Genomic DNA, 21,626 nt, shown 5'->3' with positions numbered 1-21,626 from the left:
CCCGCTCTTCAGTCCATCCACCGCTGAGCGTCACTACCTTTGCAATCGATGACAGTAGGATCAATGCCGCTTCGTCAGAGGTGATGCTGGGCAGCAGCGATTCCACCGCTTCGATGGCGGAGGAAACGGAAGCCTCATCGTGGTCGCTATGTAAGAGGACACGCGCGATGTCTTCCTGTTGACTTCTTGCTAATCCAGCGGCTGAGGTTTCGGCTTCTCCTTCGGTATATGCAAAGGATGGTTCAGGTGATGTAGAAGGAGAAAAGAAAGATTGAGGAAAGAATCGAGACGGTCCGGCTTGGGGAGGCCGCTGCACGCTCACTGCTTGCAGACGATCTCTCTGCTGGCCAGGCAAAGTCTCATAGATGGAGTATTCGTATGCCGGTGGTTCCTCGCAATGCCATGGGGTATCCAGAGTCGCATGCCGGGAATTGCTGGTAGCTGCCGCGCTGCTTGCAAGTGCACGGCGGCGAGACACCGAAGAGGATGAGGAGCGCGCCGGTCCAGCGCAAGGTATTGATCTCACTGTAGAGCTGCTGGCCGCTATTGTTGATTGGACCGCTCGTCTAGCCGCCTGGCTAACGGCGGTGGACGGATAAGTGCCGAAGATAGACATAACATGCTGATGCACGGCCGACTACAGGGATGAGGAGGCCGTGGTGGTCATGGCGTCTGATCTGCGTATCACTGTCGCTCTCGCTCGTGCCGTCGGAAGGAGTGAGTGAGCTGGTCGGGACTTGAAACTCGGACCCGAGCGCGCATCCCCGTTCCTGCTGCAAAACCGCAGATCTCGCCCGCCGGAGAAGACTTCTCTCCTCTTGACTCCATCAACCCCATTTTCAAGTACGCCTGTGAGTAGCGCGCCATGCGAAGGGAGACCTTCTTGGAGGGCCAGCATGAATGCAATACTGACCCTTTGTCAATACACAACTGTGGACGTAGTAAACTTCCCCTGTGACCGTCTTTAGTAACGAGTCCATCGGTGGCTACTTATTTGCTCAACTTCACACATCCTCGCCCTCACCTCTTCGAACAAACAACAAAATGGGTGGTACTCGTGCTCAAAAGGAGATCTGGTTCACCAAGCTCAGTGAATGCTTGGAGACCTACCCCTCCATCTTCATCGTCAACGTTGACAATGTCGGATCTCAGCAGATGCACCAGATCCGACATGCTCTGCGAGGCAAGGGTACCGTCTTGATGGGAAAGAACACCATGGTCCGACGTGCTCTTCGTCAGCTCGTCGCTGAGAAGCCCCAGTACGAGAAGCTCACTCCTCTCGTCAGGGGCAACATCGGATTCGTCTTCACCTCCGGAGACCTCAAGGACATCCGAGACCTCATCCTCGCCAACCGAGTTGCTGCCCCCGCCCGTGCCGGTGCTTACGCCCCAGCAGACGTCATCGTCAAGGCAGGCAACACCGGTATGGAGCCCGGAAAGACTTCCTTCTTCCAGGCTCTTGGTATCCCCACCAAGATCGCCCGTGGTACCATTGAAATCGTCTCCGACGTCAAGGTCGTCACCGCTGGCTCTCGAGTTGGTTCTTCCGAGGCCATGCTGCTCAACATGCTGAACATCTCGCCCTTCACCTACGGTATGAGCGTCGTCCAGATCTACGACCAGGGTCAGACCTTTGCCTCTGATGTTCTGGACGTTTCTGAGGACACCATCCTCGAGCGATTCATGCTGGGTATCAAGCAGATGGCTTGCCTGTCTCTCGGTCTCAACTACCCCACCATCGCCTCCGTCAGCCACGTTCTTGTCAACTCTTACAAGAACCTCATCGCTGTCTCTTTGGCCACCGAGTACGAGTTCGAGGGATCTGCTAAGGTGAGTTTGCGCGCGAGAAAGTTGGAGAAGCACATTAAGGTCGATGGCACAGACGAGCCCACACAGAGGGTTGGAAGGGAAGAGCCGTGGAGAGCAGCCAAACGATTACAAAAAATCACAAATCACACTGAAAATTCGGATGGACCGAAAGGTCGAGGACCGATTCGCAATATATTCACACTGGCTGATGGCTCAGGATCGAGGGAGAGGGAGCGGAAAGGCTTTGCTGAGATAGGCGATTGGCATTGTTTCGTCCGTCCATTGCCCAAGCTTATTGCTGACATGCGTTCTCCTCTTTCCTCTTTGACGCTTATAGGCTAAGGAATACCTCGCCAACCCCGAGGCCTTCGCTGCCGCTGCCCCCGTTGCCGCCGCTGCTTCTGCTGACGCCCCAGCTGCTGCCGCCGAGGCCGCCCCTGAGGAGGAGAAGGAGGAGTCTGACGACGACATGGGCTTCGGTCTCTTCGACTAAGCGTTTCGCTCGCTTCGTCTTTCCCTTCTTCTGTCCGACTGCAGTGGCGACTTCTCCCCCTCGTCATTGTACCTTCTCGTTGTGTCACGATCTGCAATTTGCATGGAGTCTCACAGCACCTACGCTTCTCCGCCTGAGCTGTGTTCCCTTTTGATGCTGATGAACGGTAGAGCAGTGCTAGAGTCGCTCGAACAGAAGTCGTGAAGATCGTTACATGTGCAGTGCCGCTGACGAAGAGCAGTGAAGAGGGCAAGCTTACATGCAATGGTGCGTTCTTACTCAGCCCAGTATGCCCTTGCTCCTGGTCTGTACAGCTGCCTCCAGGGCCCTCTCTGCCCTCTCAGCTCTTGCCTCTGAGGTTTTCAGAGCCCCGGATAGCTTGTCCAGAAGCTGCTGAGCATCCTCCAGATCCTCCCTTATCTGTGCGAGCTCTCCTGACTCTGCCCCACCTGCTGGCTGCTGCATCTCCTGCTTCTCTCCTTCATCGAGCCCAAGCTTTCGGCTTAACAGTTCGCCCAGCTCCTCGTTCTCCTTTTGCAGCTCGCTCACTTTTCTCAATAAGCGCACACCGAGGACGGGAGCTGGACCAAGCGAGTCTTCTGTCTCTTTTGAAGCCTCGCTTGTCGTTGCTTCGGCTGTGGAACTTGTATCGTCTTTACCAGTCGAAGTCGTGCTGTCTTTGCTACCGAGGCTCGCCTCTGCGCTAATACTTCTCCAACTCTCCGCAGGTCGAAAGGCAAGAGCTTCCACTCTCATCTGCATTGCGTCCTCTCGGGCCTTGTACGCTTCGATGACAGCCAGTAAGGAAGAGAGGTACTGGCGAGTCTCGTCTGCCTCGTCTGGCTCCTTGCCGTCCGTTGCGGCAGGCAAGCTGTTGTCGTGCTCTGCAGAGCTCGATGCTCGACACAAGGTGGGATGTTCGGTTGGTCTCAGATCGGCAAGGCTCGGGGGACGTTGCGGTTCCGCAGGTAGAGCGGGCAGTGGTGGAAGTTTACCTAGCAATTGCTGGCCCATACTGAGGCTGCTTTTGCTCAAAGGCTTCCCTGAGACTACGCCAGAGGATACAGCTGCACTAGTGTCGCCCTCAACCCCAGCTCCAATGGATGATCTCGGCGACTGGCGCAACGCAGCTCCTCCTGATGGTTCAAAGGTAGGCTTGGCCGGCAGCTTGCTCATTCCGATGCCGGCACCGAGTGGGACAGGTGCTGCACCATGTTGTGGGGTAGACATGCCACTGCTGCCTCCGCTCGACTGATGGTAGGCCGAAGGTCCATCACTACCGACGGCGCTGCTGTAAGCGGAATTCGATCCAGACCCTGAAACTCTCGAGTAAGAATGTCTGGGCTGTCTCTGGTTGTGGGGTCCACCAGGCGTCGATATTGAGGGATAATGCTGCCAGCTCATAGGCGGAGCAGCTGATCGGCCAGGACCTCCTACGCTCTGAGCAGCGTAATATTGACCTTGGCCGGGTGCAAATGCCGCCGGCTGTGGTTGCTGCCCGGGTTGTCGCATCTGATAGTGAGACTGCTGACTGGCCGCGAAGCCTGGCTGGGTCTGATGTCCATACTGGGGTTGATGAAAAGGCTGCTGGTGGTCAGCATGCGGGTATCGTCGCTGCTGGTATGGCGCAGGCGCTATGTACTGGTAGCCACCGTGCAAGCCTTGCTGCTGATCGTGAGGATATGGCGGTTGCCCTCCATTGTCCCATTGAGCGATCGGTACTTGTTGCGCAGGATAGTAGGGCTGATAAACGCCCTGATCTCGGTCCATTCCGATTGTCGGACCGTGCAACCGAGCTAAGAAATGATCTGCAGCTCTCACAAGCCCTAGCAGTCACCAGGCTGTGCTCGTATGCCCTCTTCAGAGCCGAGAGGACGGGAAGCTAGCCGTGGAGGAGGCTGTCCGTAAGGGTATTGTCGGGACTGGCAGGAGTCATTCGTCTACGCCAGCGCAGATATGATGGCGCCCTGCCAAATGCCAAATTCTTGTCCTCCTTCTTTGTCTGCGTCGGTACACAGACTTCAAGCCGAATGCTGAGTCGTATGAGCGAGGAAGAAGCGAGGGAGGATACCATTGATCAGTAAGGAGGCAGCGGTGACTTGAGCCGAGGCATCTGCACCCACTTCCGGTTTCCGCACCAGCCGCCATCTGAGCCAAAGTACATCCAGACCTTCTTGCTCATATCATCCTTCACAACTTCACATATACCTCGGACGCATTCCATTGGCATCGCTGTGTCGTCGTGTGCAAGCTCGAATCGACTGCTCAAGGAGCGACCCAGTAACACAGCCACTTGCGACGGCGCTGAGCAGCAGTACGGGTCACCATGTCAGACTTCGCGAAGGACGCTCTCTCACTCGAGGAGACAAAGTGAGTATCATTCCATCATCGCAGCGAACATCGACGCGAGGCACCCAGAGAGCTGACGTCTGCCTCGTGCCCATTTGCCCAACCACAGTCGTCTCCGTATCTCCCTCGGTCTCAAACCTCTGAGCGATGACTCTGCTTCCGAGACCAAGACGAAGAGTGGCGAAGGGGCAGAGCCTGCTCAGCCAGCCAAGGACAAAGACGAGATTGCAGAGGACAATTACCGAAGTCGGAGAGAAGCTGAGGCAAAGCAGAAGGAAGATGAGGAGATTCGAGCCAGGATCGCCAAGTGAGTCGCTGTGGGAAGGAAGAATTGTACTCGATGGCTCCGGCTGACTGGTTGCCTGGCCCCCTCACTTGCCCCTCTACAGAGCTCGGAACCAGCGTGATCTCAGAAGACAGCTACGAGGTCCGACACTCGGAGATGCTGACCCAGCCGAGTCCAGCAGCTCAGCTGATCCCAAAAGTACCGCAAAGTGGCTCAAGCAGGCTCAAAAGCGGGCCAAAGAGAATGCCGCCAAGCGAGCCAAGGAGGAGGAGGAGCAAGAAGCAGCGGTACGAGCTACGTACGGCGAGGCCGACCTCGCTGGACTGAGAGTCGCCCATGACGTAGACGACTTCGACCTTCAGGCAGGCGAGGAGGGCAAGGTCCTGACGCTCAGGGATAGCAGAATTCTAGATGGCGGCGAGGACGAGCTGATGGATGCCGAGCTGGAGCAGAAGGAGCTAGACCGCATCAATGACGAGAGAAAGAAGGGACCGAAGCAATACACAGGCCTCGATGATGATGAGGTCGAAAGCGCTGCCTATGGCCGGAAGAAGGGAGTTCTCAGCAAGTACGATGCTGACATCCCTGGCTCAGGCATGCGAGAGTCCGATGGAGGCGGCTTCACACTTGGTGGTCCTTCCGAAACCAGCGAGGAAAGGAGAGAAGCTAAGCGCAGGGAGATGGAGGAAGAGGCGAGGAGAAAGAATCGCACCCTCCTCAGCCTAGACTATACCAGTGAGTAGTCGTGAAGTCCTCTAGGCCCTTGGCTGCCCCTCTGACGTTTTCGTCATGCTCCGTATGCAGAAAATCAAGAGGTCTCAGACTACCTTGCGCCAGGAGACATTGGCTTCAAAAAGTCAAAGGTGAGTCCAAACGGATCTACTGCTCGTGCGAAGAAGCGTAGACAGGACTGAACAACGGCTCCTCTGGTTGTCCGCCGCTTCTGACACATAGATCCCTACCCCTTTTTCCTTACCTTGTCATCCGCCCGTGATGATGCAACATCTTCATCGATACCTCTGTTGATGACCCCACAGACTAAGAAGAAGAAAAGACCTGCAGCTTCTCGCATCAAGCTGGAGGACGACGAGGCAGAGGAAGGCAATGCGGCGGGAGATGTTGACATGGCCCAGCCTGTACAACACACTCGCCGTCAAGCTGAAGAGCGCGACAACCTCATAGACGACGACGAACTCGCAGTCTCGCTCGCTAAGGCTCGCCGGGCTAAAGCCAAAAAGGCTGTCAGCAAGATTACGCCAGAGGAGATCGCCAAGAATCTGGCTGCTCAACGAGAAGCCGAGGAGAAAGAAGCTGCAGAGCGTGAACCAGGCGGCAGTCTGAATGGCCTGCGCAACAGTCAAGACTTCGGAGCTGGTATCGCGGGAGCGCAAGAGACTAATGGCGGTTTGACCTTCGACGAGACTTCCGAATTTATCAGAAGCGTAGGTCAAAGGCAAGAGCTGGAGCCAACTGTCAGGCGCGTGAAGCAGGAGACACCAGCTGAGTCATTCCAGAACGGCACTCATATCAAAGAAGAGCCGCAGGAGCCATCACTGAGCGCTGCTGTCGACGCAGATAGCTTGCTTGCCGTCGGTCCCGCCGAAGACGGGGAGGTCAAGGATGAAGAGATGGACGAAGACGACTTCTCGTCGTCGCCTCCTCTGGACAACCGCTCTCCGGACCCTGCGTCGTTGGGTATCGGGACATCCGCCGAGCCGAATGTCTCGGGTGGAATGGCCGGCACCCTGAATCTGCTGAGATCACAAGGCCTGCTCGATGCCGTCACGCCAGAGCAACGTCAACGGGAGGCAAGCCAGCGCGAGTACGACCTCTGGAAGGCGCGTCGACTGGCGGAGCAAGCTGTGCAGGAAGAGGAGCGTCGAATGAACAAGCTCCAGGGTAGCGCCAAGGACCAGGCTACGCGTGAGCACGAGAACAAGCTGCGTGAGCTGGAGGACGCGCGCCGAGCTGAGGCGAGGTTCAAGGACTACAAGCCCGACGTAGATATCAAGTACCACGATCAGTACGGTAGGGTGCTCGACAAGCACGAGGCCTGGAAACTACTCAGTCATACCTTCCACGGCAAAGCTCCAGGGAAAGCCAAGCAGGAGAAGTATAAGCAAAAGGTCATGGACGAGAGGAAGAGGGAGAGGATGGCGGCTGGCGAGACGCAGGACATGAGCAAGGCATTCAGAGAGAGGCAGCAGCGTGAAGGTCAGGCTCACATGGTTCTGAGTGTCGGTGCAAAGGGCAATGCCCCTCAGGACTTTGCCAATCACCTTGGACCCAACCTTGTTCAGGCGAGAAATGCCGCTGCATCTGGCAGTGGCTCAAAGGCAAGCAAGGGCAAGTCTACAGCAGTGGCAGCCGGGACCAGCACCGATGGACGTGGCCTTTCGCAGGAGCGAGGCGGTCTAGTCTCCGTCATGTCGGAGAGCTTTTCGCCCATGCCCTCTTCCTCGAGCACGCCTTTGCCCTCCAACGGCCCGCGCATGAGACCGGCCTTCCAGCCCATTGCGGCTACCTCCTCTCCTGCACCTGAAGGAGCCAGCCCTGCGCCCGGAGCGGCTGAGCAAAGTGGTGCGCCGGGTGGCCTCGGCTTCGGCGGTGGCTTCAAATTGGCCTTTGGCGGCGCTGGCGCTCAAGGCAAGCGCAAGGCTGAGGAGCAGGGTCATCGATGATGAAAATGTAGTATAATTGTGCTTTTCTGTGCAATGGACCGGTGACACTGTGAAGCCCTATCTACGTGTGGATTGCGACCCTATGTTGAAAGCCTGTCTGTTGCTCCTGGATTCGAAACAGGCACTCTATCCAATCGGGCTATGATCTCCTGTGTACCCAACCTCTGACGTGCTGACAATTTCAGACAGCCTACGAGGACGTCTTGTACCACCTCAGCGCGCTCTCGGACGTCCTTTGGGACCCCGCCCTTCTCCCCTGCAGTAAGTACCCTTGTGAAGGTGGGCAGCCGTTCTTGTAGAGCTCGAGGCATGGCAGGGGCCGGCGCACGAGTGAATGGCAGGCGAGCCAGAGGGGGATGGAAGTGGACAGCTTCCTGTGATAGCATGGGGGAAAGGAGGGGATGCAATTAGTATTAACATGTTAGCGATCGCGAGCGGCGAGCGGCGAGTCGCCGTCTTCACTCACGGGCCACAAGTCTTCTCGGTCTCCCTCTGGTAGGCCCAGCAGGGTGAAGATGTCCGCTGCGAGTACAATGTCGCCGCGACCTTCCTTGAAGAGTGTCTGCCGCCTGTAAGACTTCTTACTTCTCTGAATGGTGAACCGCGGCCGTGAGACTACCTCGGCGCTCTCATCATTAACGCCATCATCATAGTCATCGTCATCTGCTAGGCTCGGTCCGGAGGGCCAGAGACATTGCCTTTCGAGGTCCCTCTCCATCCGCTCGTCTTCATCTTCCGATCGCTCAAACGCATTTTCGTCTTCGTCGACGAGATGCACGCCCGACTGTGCCTCGCCCTCGTCTGCATCCGAACTGACCTCTCCGAGCACCTCAGCCACCACGCATGCCACCTCCCACACGTCCACGGCCGCTCCATCGTAACCTCCCGTGGGCGAGAAGAGCAACTCGGGTGGGGTATAGGGGTGTGTAGAGGTGGAGGAAGTAGACGGTCGCTCCTTCTTTGACGAGCTGACAAAAGCGGTTCCAAAGTCACAAAGCCTTATTGAAATAGATGCAGGATCATCGTTGGTGGGGTTGCCAGAGAGGAGGATATTTCCTGGCTTGACGTCTCGATGGTAGATGCCATTGCTGTGCAGGAAATCAAGGGCGGAGAAGAGCTGGAGCGCCAGATGATGGGCGAAGGTATGCCTTTGAGAGTCCGATAGTGCAAGAATGCTCTCTACGCAAGTATTTGCCTCCTCGAAAAGGAAAGTTGCCAGCGTTGTAGGATAGCGGGGGAAGTAGAGACGCTGAATGGTAGTGAAGTCATCTGGCACCTCTTCTTCGTCATGGAGTAAGGCGACGACCTGGGAGAGTCAAGGAGCATCAGGAGGCAGAACATAAGCTATCACTGGATTACCTGCTACTCACAAGATCTCTTCTCTGATCAGCTGACCCTCGCAACCTCTTCAGGATGTCGATCTCGCGCAAGATATCGTGGGGTCTCGGCTGTTCGTCCAGGTCTACACACTTGACGAGCAGACCATGGCGCAGCGGCGCTGCTCCTAGATGTTGCAACTCAACATCCAGATATTTCCTCTCTGCGCTCCTTTCTTGCTGCCACTTGTCAAGGTCGAAGGTATAGATCTGCGAGGTAAGTCCGCGAGTGAGGTAGTCAAGCGCTCGCGGCTTGTGGGTCGCTGCGATCAGAGAGTCTGGGAGCGAGTAGGAGCTCGAAGCGCCAGATGCTGATGAAGAGCCCGCTGAGGTCTCTATGTGCGCCATCATGGGTCTCAGTGAGCTGCTCAATGCCCCGACTCAGTCCTCTGGCATTTCATCTGCTCCAAAGGCGGAAGCAAGGCGAGATGTGCATCGTCAGTCCTGTACCATCGGAAGTACGGAACGGGTTCTGACACGCGTCTTTCAAACTCAGAACAACACCCTCACCCGCCTCCGCCAAGGAGTGTCAGGGGCAGCGGGGCGCGGCAACACCAAAACCGCCCTCGACGTCTCTCGTCATCCTTGATCAGCTACCACTGCTCTCCCCGCTCCCCTTGCCCCTCTCATCTCTCATTGACGCCCAACATGTCGTCCTTCTTCGGTCTTTCCAAAACCCGCACCTTCAAGCCAAAGCGCAACATCCCCGAGGGCACAAAGCAGTACCAGCTCAAGCGGTACGCCGAGGCCACCCTCGGCTCAGGCAACCTCCGAGCAGCCGTCCTCCTCCCTGAGGGCGAAGACCTCGATGAGTGGCTTGCAGTGAACACAGTCGACTTTTTCAACCACCTCAATATGCTCTATGGAACTATCACGGAGTTCTGCACACCTGCCTCGTGCCCTTCTATGAGTGCTGGCCCGCGATACGAGTATCATTGGTTGGACCCGGCTGATCCGAAGTACAAGAAGGCGACTAGATTGAGCGCGCCGGACTATGTGGACTGTTTGATGGCATGGACACAGGCACTATTGGACGATGCAGAGATCTTCCCCAGCAAAGTCGGTCAGTACACGAGCGCTGATGCACTGCAACGGGCTTAGAGGAGCTATTGTGCTGATGCTAGTATCTGCTCTTCCCTCGCACAGGTGTCCCATTCCCGCCTAACTTCCAGTCGACGGTCAAGTCGATCCTCAGGAGGCTGTTCAGAGTGTATGCGCACATCTACAACCACCACTTTGCCCACATCTGCGCCCTCAGCGTTGAAGGTGAATCAGACATTGCCTCAAAACTCTCTCCTCCTTCCGCAGGACCTCTGGCTAACCCTTTCCCCTGTCTTTTCATTTTCACAGCCCACCTGAACACATCCTACCGCCACTTCCTTCTCTTTGTGAGCGAATTCGATCTCATCGACCCAAAGGAGCTAGCACCTCTTGTAGAGCTCAACGAGGCTATTCTCGAGGAGAGGGACAACGCTTCGGCCTCTTCGCCCGCTGCGCAGGCAACTCTTCCGGCTGCTGGAAGGACGGCTGTTGCTGCTTGATGAACAGATGAGAAGGCTCTTGGATTTGCCTGCTTCGGACATCTCTCCTTCCTCCATCAAGACCAGGACCCTTTTCTCTTTTGACCTGACAACTCTACAGACTCTTTTCTGCTGCAAGACGTGCAACGTCCAGCCGTCTTTGCCGTATATGCATTTCGCTTTCTTTGTACAAAATCTTTTGGCTTTCAGACATACATTACCATCTTCCATACCCCCTGTCTGGTGTTGCGGCTGGTCCCTCTGGCCCTCTGTCCATCTACGATTGATCTATGTCCCTTGCTCTACTTCTACGTTCACCCTCCCTCTAGCGCCCCGCCCCAGCTTCAGAGTCCCACACGTCGAATCTTTTCATCAAGGGAAGTCCCTCAACGTCTCCTGCACCCTCAGCACAGTCGCCTTGCGCATACGAGCCACCTCGTCCTTGACATCCTTGAAGACCTTTTCCCTAGTGCCCTTGCCGCCCTTTTGCGCATCCAGGGCATTCTCCAGCGTTCTGACGAGAGAGGTGAGCCCGTCATCCCCTTCAGATGCACCATCTTCCTCCGAACTCTGGTGAGGCTCAATGGAGAGCGTGAGGGGACGAGCTTGCTTCAGTGTGGTCACGCGCTCGTTCAAGGCTGTACGAAGCATGTCGAGTCCCTCTTTCAGGGCAGCAGGTGAGACGGTCTTCCCTTCACCCTTCGAAGATGAAGATGAACCGTCGTTCAAAAAGTGCCAGTAGAGGAGGTAGAGGTCGAGTAGAATTCCGACATTGTACTGCTCTTGCCATGGTAGCATGTTGCAATGAGACGCTTGCACTTCTTCTAGTAGAGCTTGCAGAGCCTCTTGGCCTTGTGCAGCAGAGCCAGACGCAAAGGCTTCGACGATGCCATTAGCGTACGACTCGAGAGTGTACCAGTCCTGTGCGGGTGCTGAGCTCGGGTCCTTCAGACCCTCGGGAATGGCGACGCCGGGACCATCGGCGAGCACAGCGAGGTAGCGTGCTTGTCTCCGGATGAAGAGGGCAGTGTCGTGAAGGCCAAAGATGTGATCTCGGGAGGTCAGGTCAACAAATGAATCGAGTGCCTTGTTGCAGAACGACGGGAGGATGGCATCGTCCCATTGCTGCAGCAGCCCTTCCTTCAAGACCTGCTCAGCCTCCTGGAGGACCGCAGCTGCTGCTTTCTGCCTCCCCTCCCGGTTCTTCGCTATTTGTGACAACTGCCGAGCTCTCTCCAGCTGGATGAGCTGCCTCTGAGTGGACCGCTCCATCCTGTGCTCAAACTCCATAAACTCCCTCACGCTCGAGTAGTTGCCGCGCTCAAAGGCAGTCATAACCATCCTGAGCTGCTCCCCCTCCACCTCGCCATAGAGATTGCTCGCTTCGCGTCTCCATTGACTGACAGGGGCCCCTTCCTCAGACGAGCCACCCTCGAGGGACCGTCCAACCCAGAGCCAGCCGAGGGACTCGTTTTGAATCCCGCGAATCTTCAGGTCCGTCCAGAGCTTACGCGCTTCCCTCTGACATCCGAGCATGAGATAGATGCGGAGACAGAGGACTTTCAGGGCGTACGAGGCAGGAGTAGCATTGGCTGCGTGGGTCAGGATGGAAGCCAAGTGGATGAGCACACTCGAATGCTCGCCGCCTTGATCCGCGAGGATCAGCTGTGCTGCAATGAGGACAAAGTCGGTTCCGGCTCTTGGGACAGTCTTGGGCACTTTTGCGGAGATTGGCAGTGATGCATAGAAGGCCTTGAGAAGCTGTTCAATCTGTTCGTCTACGTCTGTGCCTCCCTCTGACGACGGAGATGTCAGCCGGACGCGAATCTTTGCGGCGTTCAAAGATTTGATGACATCTTCTTCTGTAGCAAATGTGGGATCAGAAGAGGAGGAGGAAGAAGGATCGAAGAATCTGATGTTCTCGCTTGCCGCGAGCTTGTCAGCTTCTTCCGGTTGCAGGGCGTCTAGGAAAGGCAGCAGGTCCTCATAGCAACAGAGCTTACTGCCAAAAGTGTCGTAGTAAGACTCTATGAGATCGACGAAAGCTCCCGATTGAAGAAGCTTTGCCTTTTTGCGCAGCTCATGGTGAAGGGCCAGGCGGAGGAGAGGATAGTCCCTCCTCTTGCCATCCTTCGCTGCTAGCTCATCAGCCATCTTCGTGGCCCGGTCAATCACGTCGAAATCGCGTTCCGCCAGGCCCGTAACGCCTTCGATCCACTTCTCGATTGTCATCCAATTCCGATCACCTTCTTGGATGAGGTTTCTCGATTCCTCTTCCAGCTTCACCCAGTCTGCCGTTTGCTTGAGTAGATCCAGTTTCAACTGCCCCAGCCCCAAGCTCTTCTTTGCTATGTGCGAGCCAGGCTCATTAAGGAGTAGCTGCAGAGCATCCTGCCGCTTCTTCGTTCTCTCGTCATCCTTTGTCAGCTTGTCGGCTTGGGCGAGCAAGACGCTGATGTACAGCTCGATGTCCTCGTGGCTCTGCTCGTCGAACTTGCCTTCCTCTGCCGAGACGTGCTTCTGAATCATCCTCTCGGCCAGTGCAAGAGCCAATGCAGCCCCTTGGGCTTGGGGCGTCTCGACTGAGAGCAGCAGGTAGGCCTGCATTGACCACCAAAAGTAACGATTCCGGGCCGAGCTACAGTCTGGGTTGCCCAGCGTTGTTTGCTTTCCGTTCTTCTTAGACTGTACAGCACTGACGGGTCCACCAAAGGCCTTGTGCATTCTGGTGCCCAATTGCTGGGCTCTCAAGTATTCCTTTGACCCTATCAGCGCTTCAAACGCCTTGACAGAAACGTCGTGATCGTCTGGCCGCGCCTTGCTCGCCGTGTCTAGAAGGTCAGCTGCCTTAGCTCTCCGCCCTGTCCGACTGAGGACAAAGGTCAATGGTGTGAGGACAGACTGATCGCAGGCGGCTGGGTTCATGTGGGCTAGGACGGCTTCCACCTCTGCGATCGCCTCTGATTCGCTTCTTGAGCGGTAAAGTGCCAGAGCCTTGAGAGCTCTAGCTAAGGTATGGGACGAGGCGGCGCTATTGTTGCGAAGGACGTGGTCTGCTTGCTGCACCGCCTGCCTCGGGTTGCCGCCATCGAGGGCAACGTAGATGGCCTGGCACTGCTGCTGCTGCAGGAGCGCAGATAGGGCCGCAGCCTTGTTTGGCGCCATCTGTGCTTTGCGAGAAATGAGGTATAGAGGGTGTGATAAGAAGCGTTACGGATTTGATAAGAAGCGTTACGGCTAAGGAAGCACCATCGGAAGAAGTCCTTGGTGCCTCGCTCCCCCGTTCCGTGCTGCTTTCCGTCTGGACTCTCGAGGGCTTTGCGAAATCGGTGCCTGAGCAACGCGCAACGCGCCCGGGAGATCGGTTTAACCACTTCCGTTGCGAACCTCCGGCGACTCTCCCTCCTACCCATACCTCCATACTTCACCACTATGCCAAGTCAAATTTGGCTCGATTAACACACCTTGAAACTTCATCAGTACGTGTAGAAAGGGCTACTTTACCCATGGGTGCGTTTTTGTGGCCCCTCAATACTAAGTTTTGGGGTCCGAGATACTGAGTGACTGAAATGAGCGTTTTCACCATCTCCAAACACAGCACCCCCAACTTCAGGCCCTGGCAAAGCCTCTAGCGCCAAGAAAAGGGGCCCACGTGATGGTGCTGCTCTAGTTCGAGACGTGTGTAAAAGGGCAGCTTGGGGCGTTGCGTTTTGAGCGACTTCTATGCTGACCGAGTTTGGCTTCTCCTATCCTACAGCTTGACTCGTGGGACAAAGATGGCCGTACGACCAGCACAAGCCTGAGGGCGGCTAGGGACGCAGCAGAAGCTGAAGGTAAGTGTCAAGCATGGTCTCAGCTAGCGTCCAAAGCTAAATTTGCGTCGATTCAATCACAGGGAGGCCCTCTGAAGTGCTCATCAACCTCACCATCCAGCGATACCAGATGGTGACGACCACGCGTGGAAATCACCGCGAAGTCAAGCTCAAACCCCAGAAATCCTTCTTCAGATTCAACCCAGTGATCATCTACACCAACTTTGCGCTTCAAATTGCCAGAACTGTGTACCCCGAGTCCCCTACGCCTTTGCAGGACTACAGGGACGCCGAACCTCAATTCTACGTGCCCAGATCCGCCCACTTTGGCGACTATTACCCCATCAAAACTGATGACGACTATGCGAACTTCCTTCGGGCACTCAAGGCCATCAAATGGGAGGGTGCAAGATGTCTGTGGGAGATCCGCCCGGAGGAGGAAGAGCCTGCAGACGCTGCCAACGCCTCGGAGGACAGTGATGTAGAGGTAGTGTCGGTGAGTCGCTCGAGCTCGCCTACTAAGTCGCGATCGGCCTCTCCTACCAAGGCGCCGTCTGCCAAGAGGCAGAAGAAGGCTGCTGTCACACCCCTTGAGCGCAGGCTGCCATTGGACGATACGCTGCCTGAGCTAGGAGAGATCTGTCGCAAGTGGCCAACTTGCGATAGGCAGCACTGCAGAGGTGCGCGATTGCGACTCCACTGCTACGTCGACGACCGTGGCGATCACCACCCTATTCAGGACCACCTTCTCGAGAGGTGGGCCCTTGAAATGAGGATGCCAGGCTCGCACTACACTGCTAGCAAGCCTCCTCCTACAGTCTTGGATGAGCTGCCTGTTTCGCGCTACATACCCAGCACCCCAAGCGCTGCTACAAGCACTCCCAGAAGCACGATGCTAGACCTCGAGGACTCTGGAGACTGGCCATCAACTCCGGCAAGCCGCAACCCTGCCTCCGTCTTCACAAGAAGTCTTGCAGATATTACCAATGTGGCAGGCAGCAGACGTGTTGTCAGCGATAGCGCTGCTGCTGCTGCTGCCTCGCCGCCTCCAGAGGTCAAAGTTGCCTTGTCAGGCCCATACATGAGTTGCCTCTGCCTATCGCGAGAGAAGTACATGTGGCAAGATGACGATCTGCTGGTGAAATTAGCTAAAGCATCGATTTTTGACATGCACACGCTACATGACATGTGGTATCGCGACAAGCTGCAACAGCTGGGCTTTGGCTTAGTAGATTGCTCCAGGGTCAAGCAGCTACTCACGGCCTGGGACGACATACCAGAAGCAGCGCCGGATGAGGCTCAAAGCATCCGGGCACGTAGAATGGATGCGATTGGTGCCGACAAGAAGAAGATGCAACAGATGGCTGGCCTGCTGCCTGTGTCGCCTACTCTGGGTCATCCTCAGGCTCTGGCGGCAGCTCAACAGACCATGGAGGATAGCCAGCGAACCTAAACCATCCTTGCACGTCTGAGAAAGTAATACCCCTGGCAGCTAGCATGATTTGCTGTTCAAAGCCCTGTTGCGGCAGAAAGCCTGTGCCACGCATGCGTGTCTTGATCTTGTTAAAGCACTTCTCTATAGGGTTGAAATCAGGGCTGTATGGTGGCAGATATTCGATACGACAACCTGAGCAATGAGCAGAGCAAAGTGTGTTAGCCTAGAGTGCCAGACGGCAGGTTGCGAGTGTGTCGCAACGCTCGCAAACTGCCGTACCATCTGCAGCGTCGGCAGCACTCACCGCGGCTATGCACCAACTCCTCGACACCTGGCACCTTGTGAATGCTAGCATTGTCACATACAATCACACTGTTGCGCCTTGGATAAGGCCGCATCTTAGGCAGGAGGACATGCTCTAAATAGTAGAGGAAAACATCCCCGTTGATGCTGCCAGCCTTCATGAAGAAGGCAAAGCACTTCTTGCGCAGAGAGCATGCTGGCATGAAGCTCAGACGTCGTCCTCGCTGAAAAGGCTGCCTGAGATATGCTAAAGTATTCCTTCTAGACCTTGCGCGAGTGCGATTGCAGACCCTGTAGTCAAAGGCAGATTCGTCTACGAATACCAGCTGCTCAGGGTGGTAAATCCGCATCCTAACGCGATACGCGACTCGTTTTGCGTCGTCCCGGCTGGTAGCATAGCAGTTTGCGACCTTGCGAGTGAGGGCCATGCGTCTGAGCTCCCTACAGATGAGTGGGAGGCTGAAGCGGTCGAATCCTAGCCTCATGAGTTCAAACTGTAGCTCTGCCAGGTACAGGTCCCTCTGCAGCGTCACAAGCAAGCGAAGGTAGTATTTGGCCTTGGTGTTCATCTTGCGGGGTCTTCCTGCCCTTGATATGCTGTTTTGAGGCGGTAAGGCGCAGTCTCGAAGGAGCCATTGCGCTCGGAGGCGCCTGCCAGTCCTGTAAGAGAAAGCGCCAGCGACGACGAGCTGCTCAATTGTGACCAGGCGGCTGTCCACAAGCCTCATTGCAACTTCCTTCAGCCTGGTGGGTATCAGGTGTCCTGGCATGCTAGCTAAGGTCTTTATGGAGTGCCAGCAACAGTTTTGAGGGCGCAATTCGAGATCTCGTGTGGCAGAGTGGAAGAAGAGGTGGTACTTGGCGGCAGCGACTTTGCTCGCCCAATATTGGGTCGATTGCTGCGTGAAAAGGTGGAGGAGATAGCTGAGAACGAGCACTACCGCCAGATATGGCGATACTAGCGGTGCGAGAGCAAAGGGCAGAGTGGCAGGCGCAGAGGTGGTGATGGTGTGGTATTTTAGGACGAAAAAGGAACGACTAAACACGAATTCATCCGAAGTTGGCGGGGCGCGCGCGCCAAGTTCGGATGGCACCGATTTCGCAAAGCCCTCTCACGCGGCGTCTGCACTCCACACGTCAAGGCAGATTCCTCTCCGCATCTCTTGGCGGGCGGAAGCGGCGGCTCCTCCTTGACATCAGAGTCCCGCCTGGTGGTCACCTCTGCCCTCCTCCTTTCGTCCCCCTCGCTCCTGACCAGCCCATCGCCTCAGATGGCGACGATATCTCCCCTCAATATCCACCACAAGCCAGCGACTGCAACAGACAAGTCTCACCACCTGCCCAACAACCGGGGCTTTGTCAATCCCTGGCCCTCATGGGTCAAACCCTCCCTAGCAGAGATCTGGTCTGGGCTGACATGGGGATCGAGTAGCGCCGACGATGACACTGAAGAGAGCAGTGACGTTGGAGAAGCGGGGAGCTCTGCCACCACAGACTTCGATGTCGTGGAGCCCGACTTTGGCGCATCCGGGGAGAAGCATCCTGGCAGGGTACGAACGTGGTGGCTCGGACATGCTGGTGTGCTGGTAGAGTTCCCGGGGGCAGATGGCCAGGAACCACTGCGGATCCTCTTCGATCCGATCTTCTCACAAAGGTGAAAATCCGGGTGAAGAGGATGTAATCACTCAGCAATCTAGCCAGATGTGCAGATGGGCTGACCCTTCCTCCTCCATCCCCTCCGTAGATGTTCGCCAAGCCAGTACTGGGGTCCAACACGCTTCTACAAGGCTCCCTGTAAAGTCTCGGACTTGCCACCAATCCATATCGTACTCATTTCGCACAACCACTACGACCATCTAGACGCCAATACTATATCCGAGCTCTGGAAGGCCAACAAGGATCACCTGCGCTTTGTCTTGCCCCTAGGCAACCGAGATTGGATGGAGTCACTTCTGGGCCCAGAGTGTGGACCGCGGATGTGGATTGCTGATTGGTGGGACGAAGCTGAGTTCTGGTCTCCGAATGGAGGGAAGGACAATTTGGACATGGCTATCAGGCTTGGTCAAGAGAAGAAGAGGAAGGGGGAGCTCCTCTCCTCTTCCTCGTCATTGACGCTCGGCGATCACGATGAGAGTGACGATGAGGCAAGGCCACGGAATAAAGACTACCTACGCATCGTCTGCACACCAGCTCAACATGGCTCGGGTCGTTTTGCCTACGATACAGGTTCCTCTCTCTGGGCCTCGTACAATGTCTTCTTCCACCCCGCCTCAAGTCCCGAGAACCCCTTCCACCTCTTCTTCGGAGGCGACACAGGCTACCGTCTGCGTCCGCCCCCGCCCGCGCTGCCCTTTCCTCCCTGCCCCGCCTTTCTAGAAATGCACGAGAAGCTAGGAGACCCCGACTTGCTTCTCCTACCCATCTCCATCGGCTCCACACACTCCTACATTAAGAGCTGGGACCCCATTGGAATCGTTCCAAAGGTCGACGGAGGATTAATGGCTCAGAATCACCTCGACGAGTGGGAGGCCCTGGACGTCGCTCGGATCCTCAGCGGACAAAGTCTTGGCGATAGGGAGTTCAAGGAGCAGTATGTCGCACAGCAGAGTCGGGCTGATCACAGTATAGACCGCAAAGAGTGGGCTCTGAGGGGTGAGAGGAAACAAAAGGCGGCAATTACGACCAAGCGACCTCTGGCCGTGGCTATCCACTTTGGCACCTTCTCCCCGCCTGCAGAGGCGCTGGGCAATCTCGCTGCCCTGCGCAAGGCGTGTGGATTTCACAGCTGGAGGTACGCTCGCTCTTACGACCCTGAAGAAGGGACTGACGCACAGAGCAATGGGACCTTCCTTGTGCTCAATCATGGAGGACGGACAGATGTGGCCATGCCTACTCGGAAACGATAATCATCAAGATGGGAAAAGGTGATTGCGCTGCATCTATATTGCATTGTGACGAGGAGGTACAGGGACCCGAAAGAGGATTCGCATCTAGGTCGACCGTAGAGTTGTGTTGTCCATTCCATCTCACTTGCTTTGTAATGTTCTTTGCTTGCTCCTGTCCCCTCTCTCGCCCATCATAATCAATGAACCTTTGGATACCCTTACCGCTGCAGGACCTGCTGGCTACTTGACCCGGTCTAGAACACCTCCAACAAGCCGCTGAAGAGCAGCTTTCGCCTCTGAGTCTGGGATGACATCGAGCGCCTTTGAAGCTTCGTCGGCGTGATGCCGGGCGAACTCAGCGGTTCGAGCCAGCCCTTGCGATTTGTGAACAGCGAGCAGTGTCTGTCGGCGAAGCGAGTAATGAGAGTCAGCGTCACTTGTCTTCCTGACACGCTGTGCGACCACTTCGCTTGTACTCACCCTCTCCACGTCTCCCTCGCCCTCAAACTTGCGCTCCACCATCTCCTTCAGCCTCTCTTCTGGTCCAGGGAATTCCTGCCAGGCATACAAGACAGGAGCTGTAGCCAGACCTAACCGCAGGTCCGCACCGAGAGAAGGCTTGCCGAATGAGACGGATGTGGACTTGAAGTCCAACAGGTCGTCTACTAGCTGGAAGGCGATGCCTAGGTTTCGTCCGTAGGTATATGCTGCATCTCGTACCCTGGCCGAATGGACCATTTGTTCTTCTTGCTCCTGCGCGCTGATACCTCCTGCTCCCTGTGATGCCCTCCACTGATTCAAGGCGCCCTCTCCGTGACCACCAAGAATTGTTGCAGCTCGAGCAGACTTGGCCATTAGACTGGCTGTCTTGAGGTACGTCTTCTGCAGGTACGAGGTGAAGTGCTCCGGAGTGGGTCCCGGGAATTGAGAAGTCGCAGCAGAGAGGTCTTGAGGTGGTGTCCAGAAGCTCGTCAGGCCTGAGCCATGGAGCGCTCCCACGTCAACTCCCTTCATCTGCATCACCTCTCCCTCGACCAGATTAGCAATGACGGTTGCTAGCAGTTCCACCACTTCATTGTCCCTCAGCCTTGCCAGGGCCACGGAGGCCCTGCCTAGCAGGAAGTCACCGCCAAGGATGGAGAGCTTGTTGCCAAAGGTCGAAGGTGAAGAGGGAGCACCTCTCCGTAGTGCCGACTCGTCGATGACGTCGTCGTGAAGAAGGGAGGCAACATGGATCATTTCGGCAATCTCCGCCAGACGTCTCTGTGTTGGGAGAATGACCGAGGAGGAACTGCTCGCAGATGCGGAAGAAACCTCCCCACTGAGATTCGGATTGTAATCATTCAGGATACTCTTGGGGCTCAGAGGCTCGTCCACACCAGTCAGATCCATCTCCTCATGCCTCGTCGTCCCATGGCCGAAGATCGGCGAGGTGCCATTGGTAGCTGCGCTCATGAGCAGGATGATCAGCGGCCGAATATGCTTGCCTTCCGCCTGAAAATAGTACTTTGCTACAGAGTCGAGAGACGGGTGACCAGCTCCAAGGAGATTCATAATGTTGGACCGCAGAGAGTCCAGGTCATCGGAGATGAGAGGTATGGCATCGAAGGGTGAAGCGGACTTGGAGGAAGAAGAAGTGGCAGCAGACGATGCAGTGCTTGCGCTACTGCTCTCGCCCTGAGGCATCTGAGGAGGGGGCTTCACCAAAGATTGGGCAGCTGTGACTGCGGCTGCCCATGCCGATTGATTCCTGATCTGAGGGAGTGGTGATATCAGCGCCTGGCTGATACCCTCCGACCGAGATAATTCCGACCGAGCTGACTTGAGACATTCGCTCCTTGCGACCCTGGATGGCCCACTGGCCGACCCAAGGAGGCGCCTAGCGGCCGCCGCCGTCTGTCTTGAAGCCCTCATATCCGCTTCAAGTGTGTCAGACTGGGAGGGAGGAGGCTCTACTGTACGGTTGCAGGTTGCTCTGAATGTGTAAAGTGGAGAAGAGGCCGGTATGGGGTCCGAGGCACTTCTTCTCCCCCTCGCACCGCCGGATTACGAGTCTGCCCGCCTTCCGTTCCGGCCTCACTCGCGCAGCCTTGCATGGCAGATGATCGGCTACTAGACAAGACTGCCTTCTAGGACTCGTCTGTCCACTCCTTTACATCTTGGCCAGCTCCCCGGTGATCTGACAGCTGAGCTTCTGATCCATTCGCCCAGCATGTCATCTACAGAGAAATCGCGCTCTCAATCGCGCATCCTATTCGTCAAGAATATCAACTATACCACTACTGGTGCAGACTTGTACGAGCTCTTTGGCAAGTATGGCGCCATCCGACAGATTCGGATAGGGGACGGAGCCAAGACCAAGGGTACTGCATTTGTAGCATTCGAGGAGATGGTGGATGCAAAGAATGCGCTGGATCATCTGAACGGATACCATCTGCAGGAGAGGTACATCGTTGGTGAGTATAGCGAGCGCGGATGGATGTACACTTAGGTGGCTCAAAGAGCGTAGAGGCGGTCACTCACTCACTTCTTGTCATATTCTCTACTCGCGCAGTGCTGTATCATGTCCCATCGAGACAGGCTGCAAAAGCGGATCTGGCAAAGAGAGAAGCCGATCTGGAGGCGCTGAAGCAGAGACACAACATCGGCGATGCTGACTGAGCCGAAGCACGGACGA

The 21,626-nt window shown here is 56.1% G+C and overlaps 10 protein-coding genes across 10 annotated transcripts; 6 read left to right on the top strand and 4 right to left on the bottom strand.

Annotated features, from left to right (window-relative positions):
- Positions 1–822: 822 nt before the first annotated feature.
- Positions 823–2,442, top strand: BCV69DRAFT_8021 (putative RPP0-acidic ribosomal protein L10.e). The gene is made up of 3 exons (XM_025495544.1): positions 823–851; positions 943–1,830; positions 2,147–2,442. Exons 2-3 carry the CDS (start codon positions 1,045–1,047, stop codon positions 2,300–2,302), a joined length of 942 nt encoding a protein of 313 aa, XP_025350877.1. The 5' UTR covers positions 823–851; positions 943–1,044; the 3' UTR covers positions 2,303–2,442.
- BCV69DRAFT_8040 (hypothetical protein) lies at positions 2,367–4,388 on the bottom strand. The gene has a single exon (XM_025495546.1). The coding sequence runs from the start codon at positions 4,070–4,072 to the stop codon at positions 2,582–2,584; it is 1,491 nt and encodes a 496-aa protein (XP_025350876.1). The 5' UTR covers positions 4,073–4,388; the 3' UTR covers positions 2,367–2,581.
- Positions 4,389–4,468: 80 nt separating this feature from the next.
- On the top strand, positions 4,469–7,618 carry BCV69DRAFT_309589 (hypothetical protein; the record flags this gene model as incomplete). The annotated part of the gene is made up of 5 exons (XM_025494726.1): positions 4,469–4,672; positions 4,761–4,958; positions 5,041–5,672; positions 5,742–5,800; positions 5,975–7,618. Exons 1-5 carry the CDS (start codon positions 4,629–4,631, stop codon positions 7,616–7,618), a joined length of 2,577 nt encoding a protein of 858 aa, XP_025350875.1. The 5' UTR covers positions 4,469–4,628.
- A 40-nt stretch (positions 7,619–7,658) lies between these two features.
- Positions 7,659–9,350, bottom strand: BCV69DRAFT_302221 (kinase-like protein). Its single transcript, XM_025494635.1, has 3 exons — positions 8,989–9,350; positions 8,085–8,924; positions 7,659–7,992 (listed from the first exon to the last, which is right to left on the bottom strand). Exons 1-3 carry the CDS (start codon positions 9,343–9,345, stop codon positions 7,699–7,701), a joined length of 1,491 nt encoding a protein of 496 aa, XP_025350874.1. The 5' UTR covers positions 9,346–9,350; the 3' UTR covers positions 7,659–7,698.
- Positions 9,351–9,561: 211 nt separating this feature from the next.
- On the top strand, positions 9,562–10,747 carry BCV69DRAFT_279637 (hypothetical protein). The gene is made up of 3 exons (XM_025491324.1): positions 9,562–10,057; positions 10,141–10,260; positions 10,345–10,747. The coding sequence occupies exons 1-3, from the start codon at positions 9,643–9,645 to the stop codon at positions 10,533–10,535; spliced, it is 726 nt and encodes a 241-aa protein (XP_025350873.1). The 5' UTR covers positions 9,562–9,642; the 3' UTR covers positions 10,536–10,747.
- BCV69DRAFT_279636 (hypothetical protein) lies at positions 10,644–13,762 on the bottom strand. Its single transcript, XM_025491323.1, has one exon. The coding sequence runs from the start codon at positions 13,677–13,679 to the stop codon at positions 10,887–10,889; it is 2,793 nt and encodes a 930-aa protein (XP_025350872.1). The 5' UTR covers positions 13,680–13,762; the 3' UTR covers positions 10,644–10,886.
- A 258-nt stretch (positions 13,763–14,020) lies between these two features.
- Positions 14,021–15,779, top strand: BCV69DRAFT_302218 (hypothetical protein; the record flags this gene model as incomplete). Its single annotated transcript, XM_025494634.1, has 4 exons — positions 14,021–14,024; positions 14,113–14,192; positions 14,272–14,347; positions 14,410–15,779. 4 exons carry the CDS (start codon positions 14,021–14,023, stop codon positions 15,777–15,779), a joined length of 1,530 nt encoding a protein of 509 aa, XP_025350871.1.
- Positions 15,780–17,335: 1,556 nt separating this feature from the next.
- On the top strand, positions 17,336–18,970 carry BCV69DRAFT_296026 (Metallo-hydrolase/oxidoreductase; the record flags this gene model as incomplete). Its single annotated transcript, XM_025493960.1, has 2 exons — positions 17,336–17,718; positions 17,809–18,970. 2 exons carry the CDS (start codon positions 17,336–17,338, stop codon positions 18,968–18,970), a joined length of 1,545 nt encoding a protein of 514 aa, XP_025350870.1.
- Positions 18,971–19,189: 219 nt separating this feature from the next.
- Positions 19,190–20,635, bottom strand: BCV69DRAFT_243456 (terpenoid synthase; the record flags this gene model as incomplete). Its single annotated transcript, XM_025490069.1, has 2 exons — positions 19,190–19,351; positions 19,430–20,635. 2 exons carry the CDS (start codon positions 20,633–20,635, stop codon positions 19,190–19,192), a joined length of 1,368 nt encoding a protein of 455 aa, XP_025350869.1.
- A 526-nt stretch (positions 20,636–21,161) lies between these two features.
- Positions 21,162–21,610, top strand: BCV69DRAFT_309583 (RNA-binding domain-containing protein; the record flags this gene model as incomplete). The annotated part of the gene is made up of 2 exons (XM_025494725.1): positions 21,162–21,405; positions 21,504–21,610. The coding sequence occupies 2 exons, from the start codon at positions 21,162–21,164 to the stop codon at positions 21,608–21,610; spliced, it is 351 nt and encodes a 116-aa protein (XP_025350868.1).
- Between the last annotated feature and the right edge of the window lie 16 nt (positions 21,611–21,626).

Source organism: Pseudomicrostroma glucosiphilum (genome assembly GCF_003144135.1).
Source record: "Pseudomicrostroma glucosiphilum strain MCA 4718 unplaced genomic scaffold BCV69scaffold_1, whole genome shotgun sequence".
NCBI classification, from domain to species: Eukaryota; Fungi; Basidiomycota; class Exobasidiomycetes; order Microstromatales; family Microstromataceae; genus Microstroma; species Microstroma glucosiphilum.
Note: the sequence above shows the minus strand (reverse complement) of the source record. Positions and strands in the feature narration are given on the sequence as shown.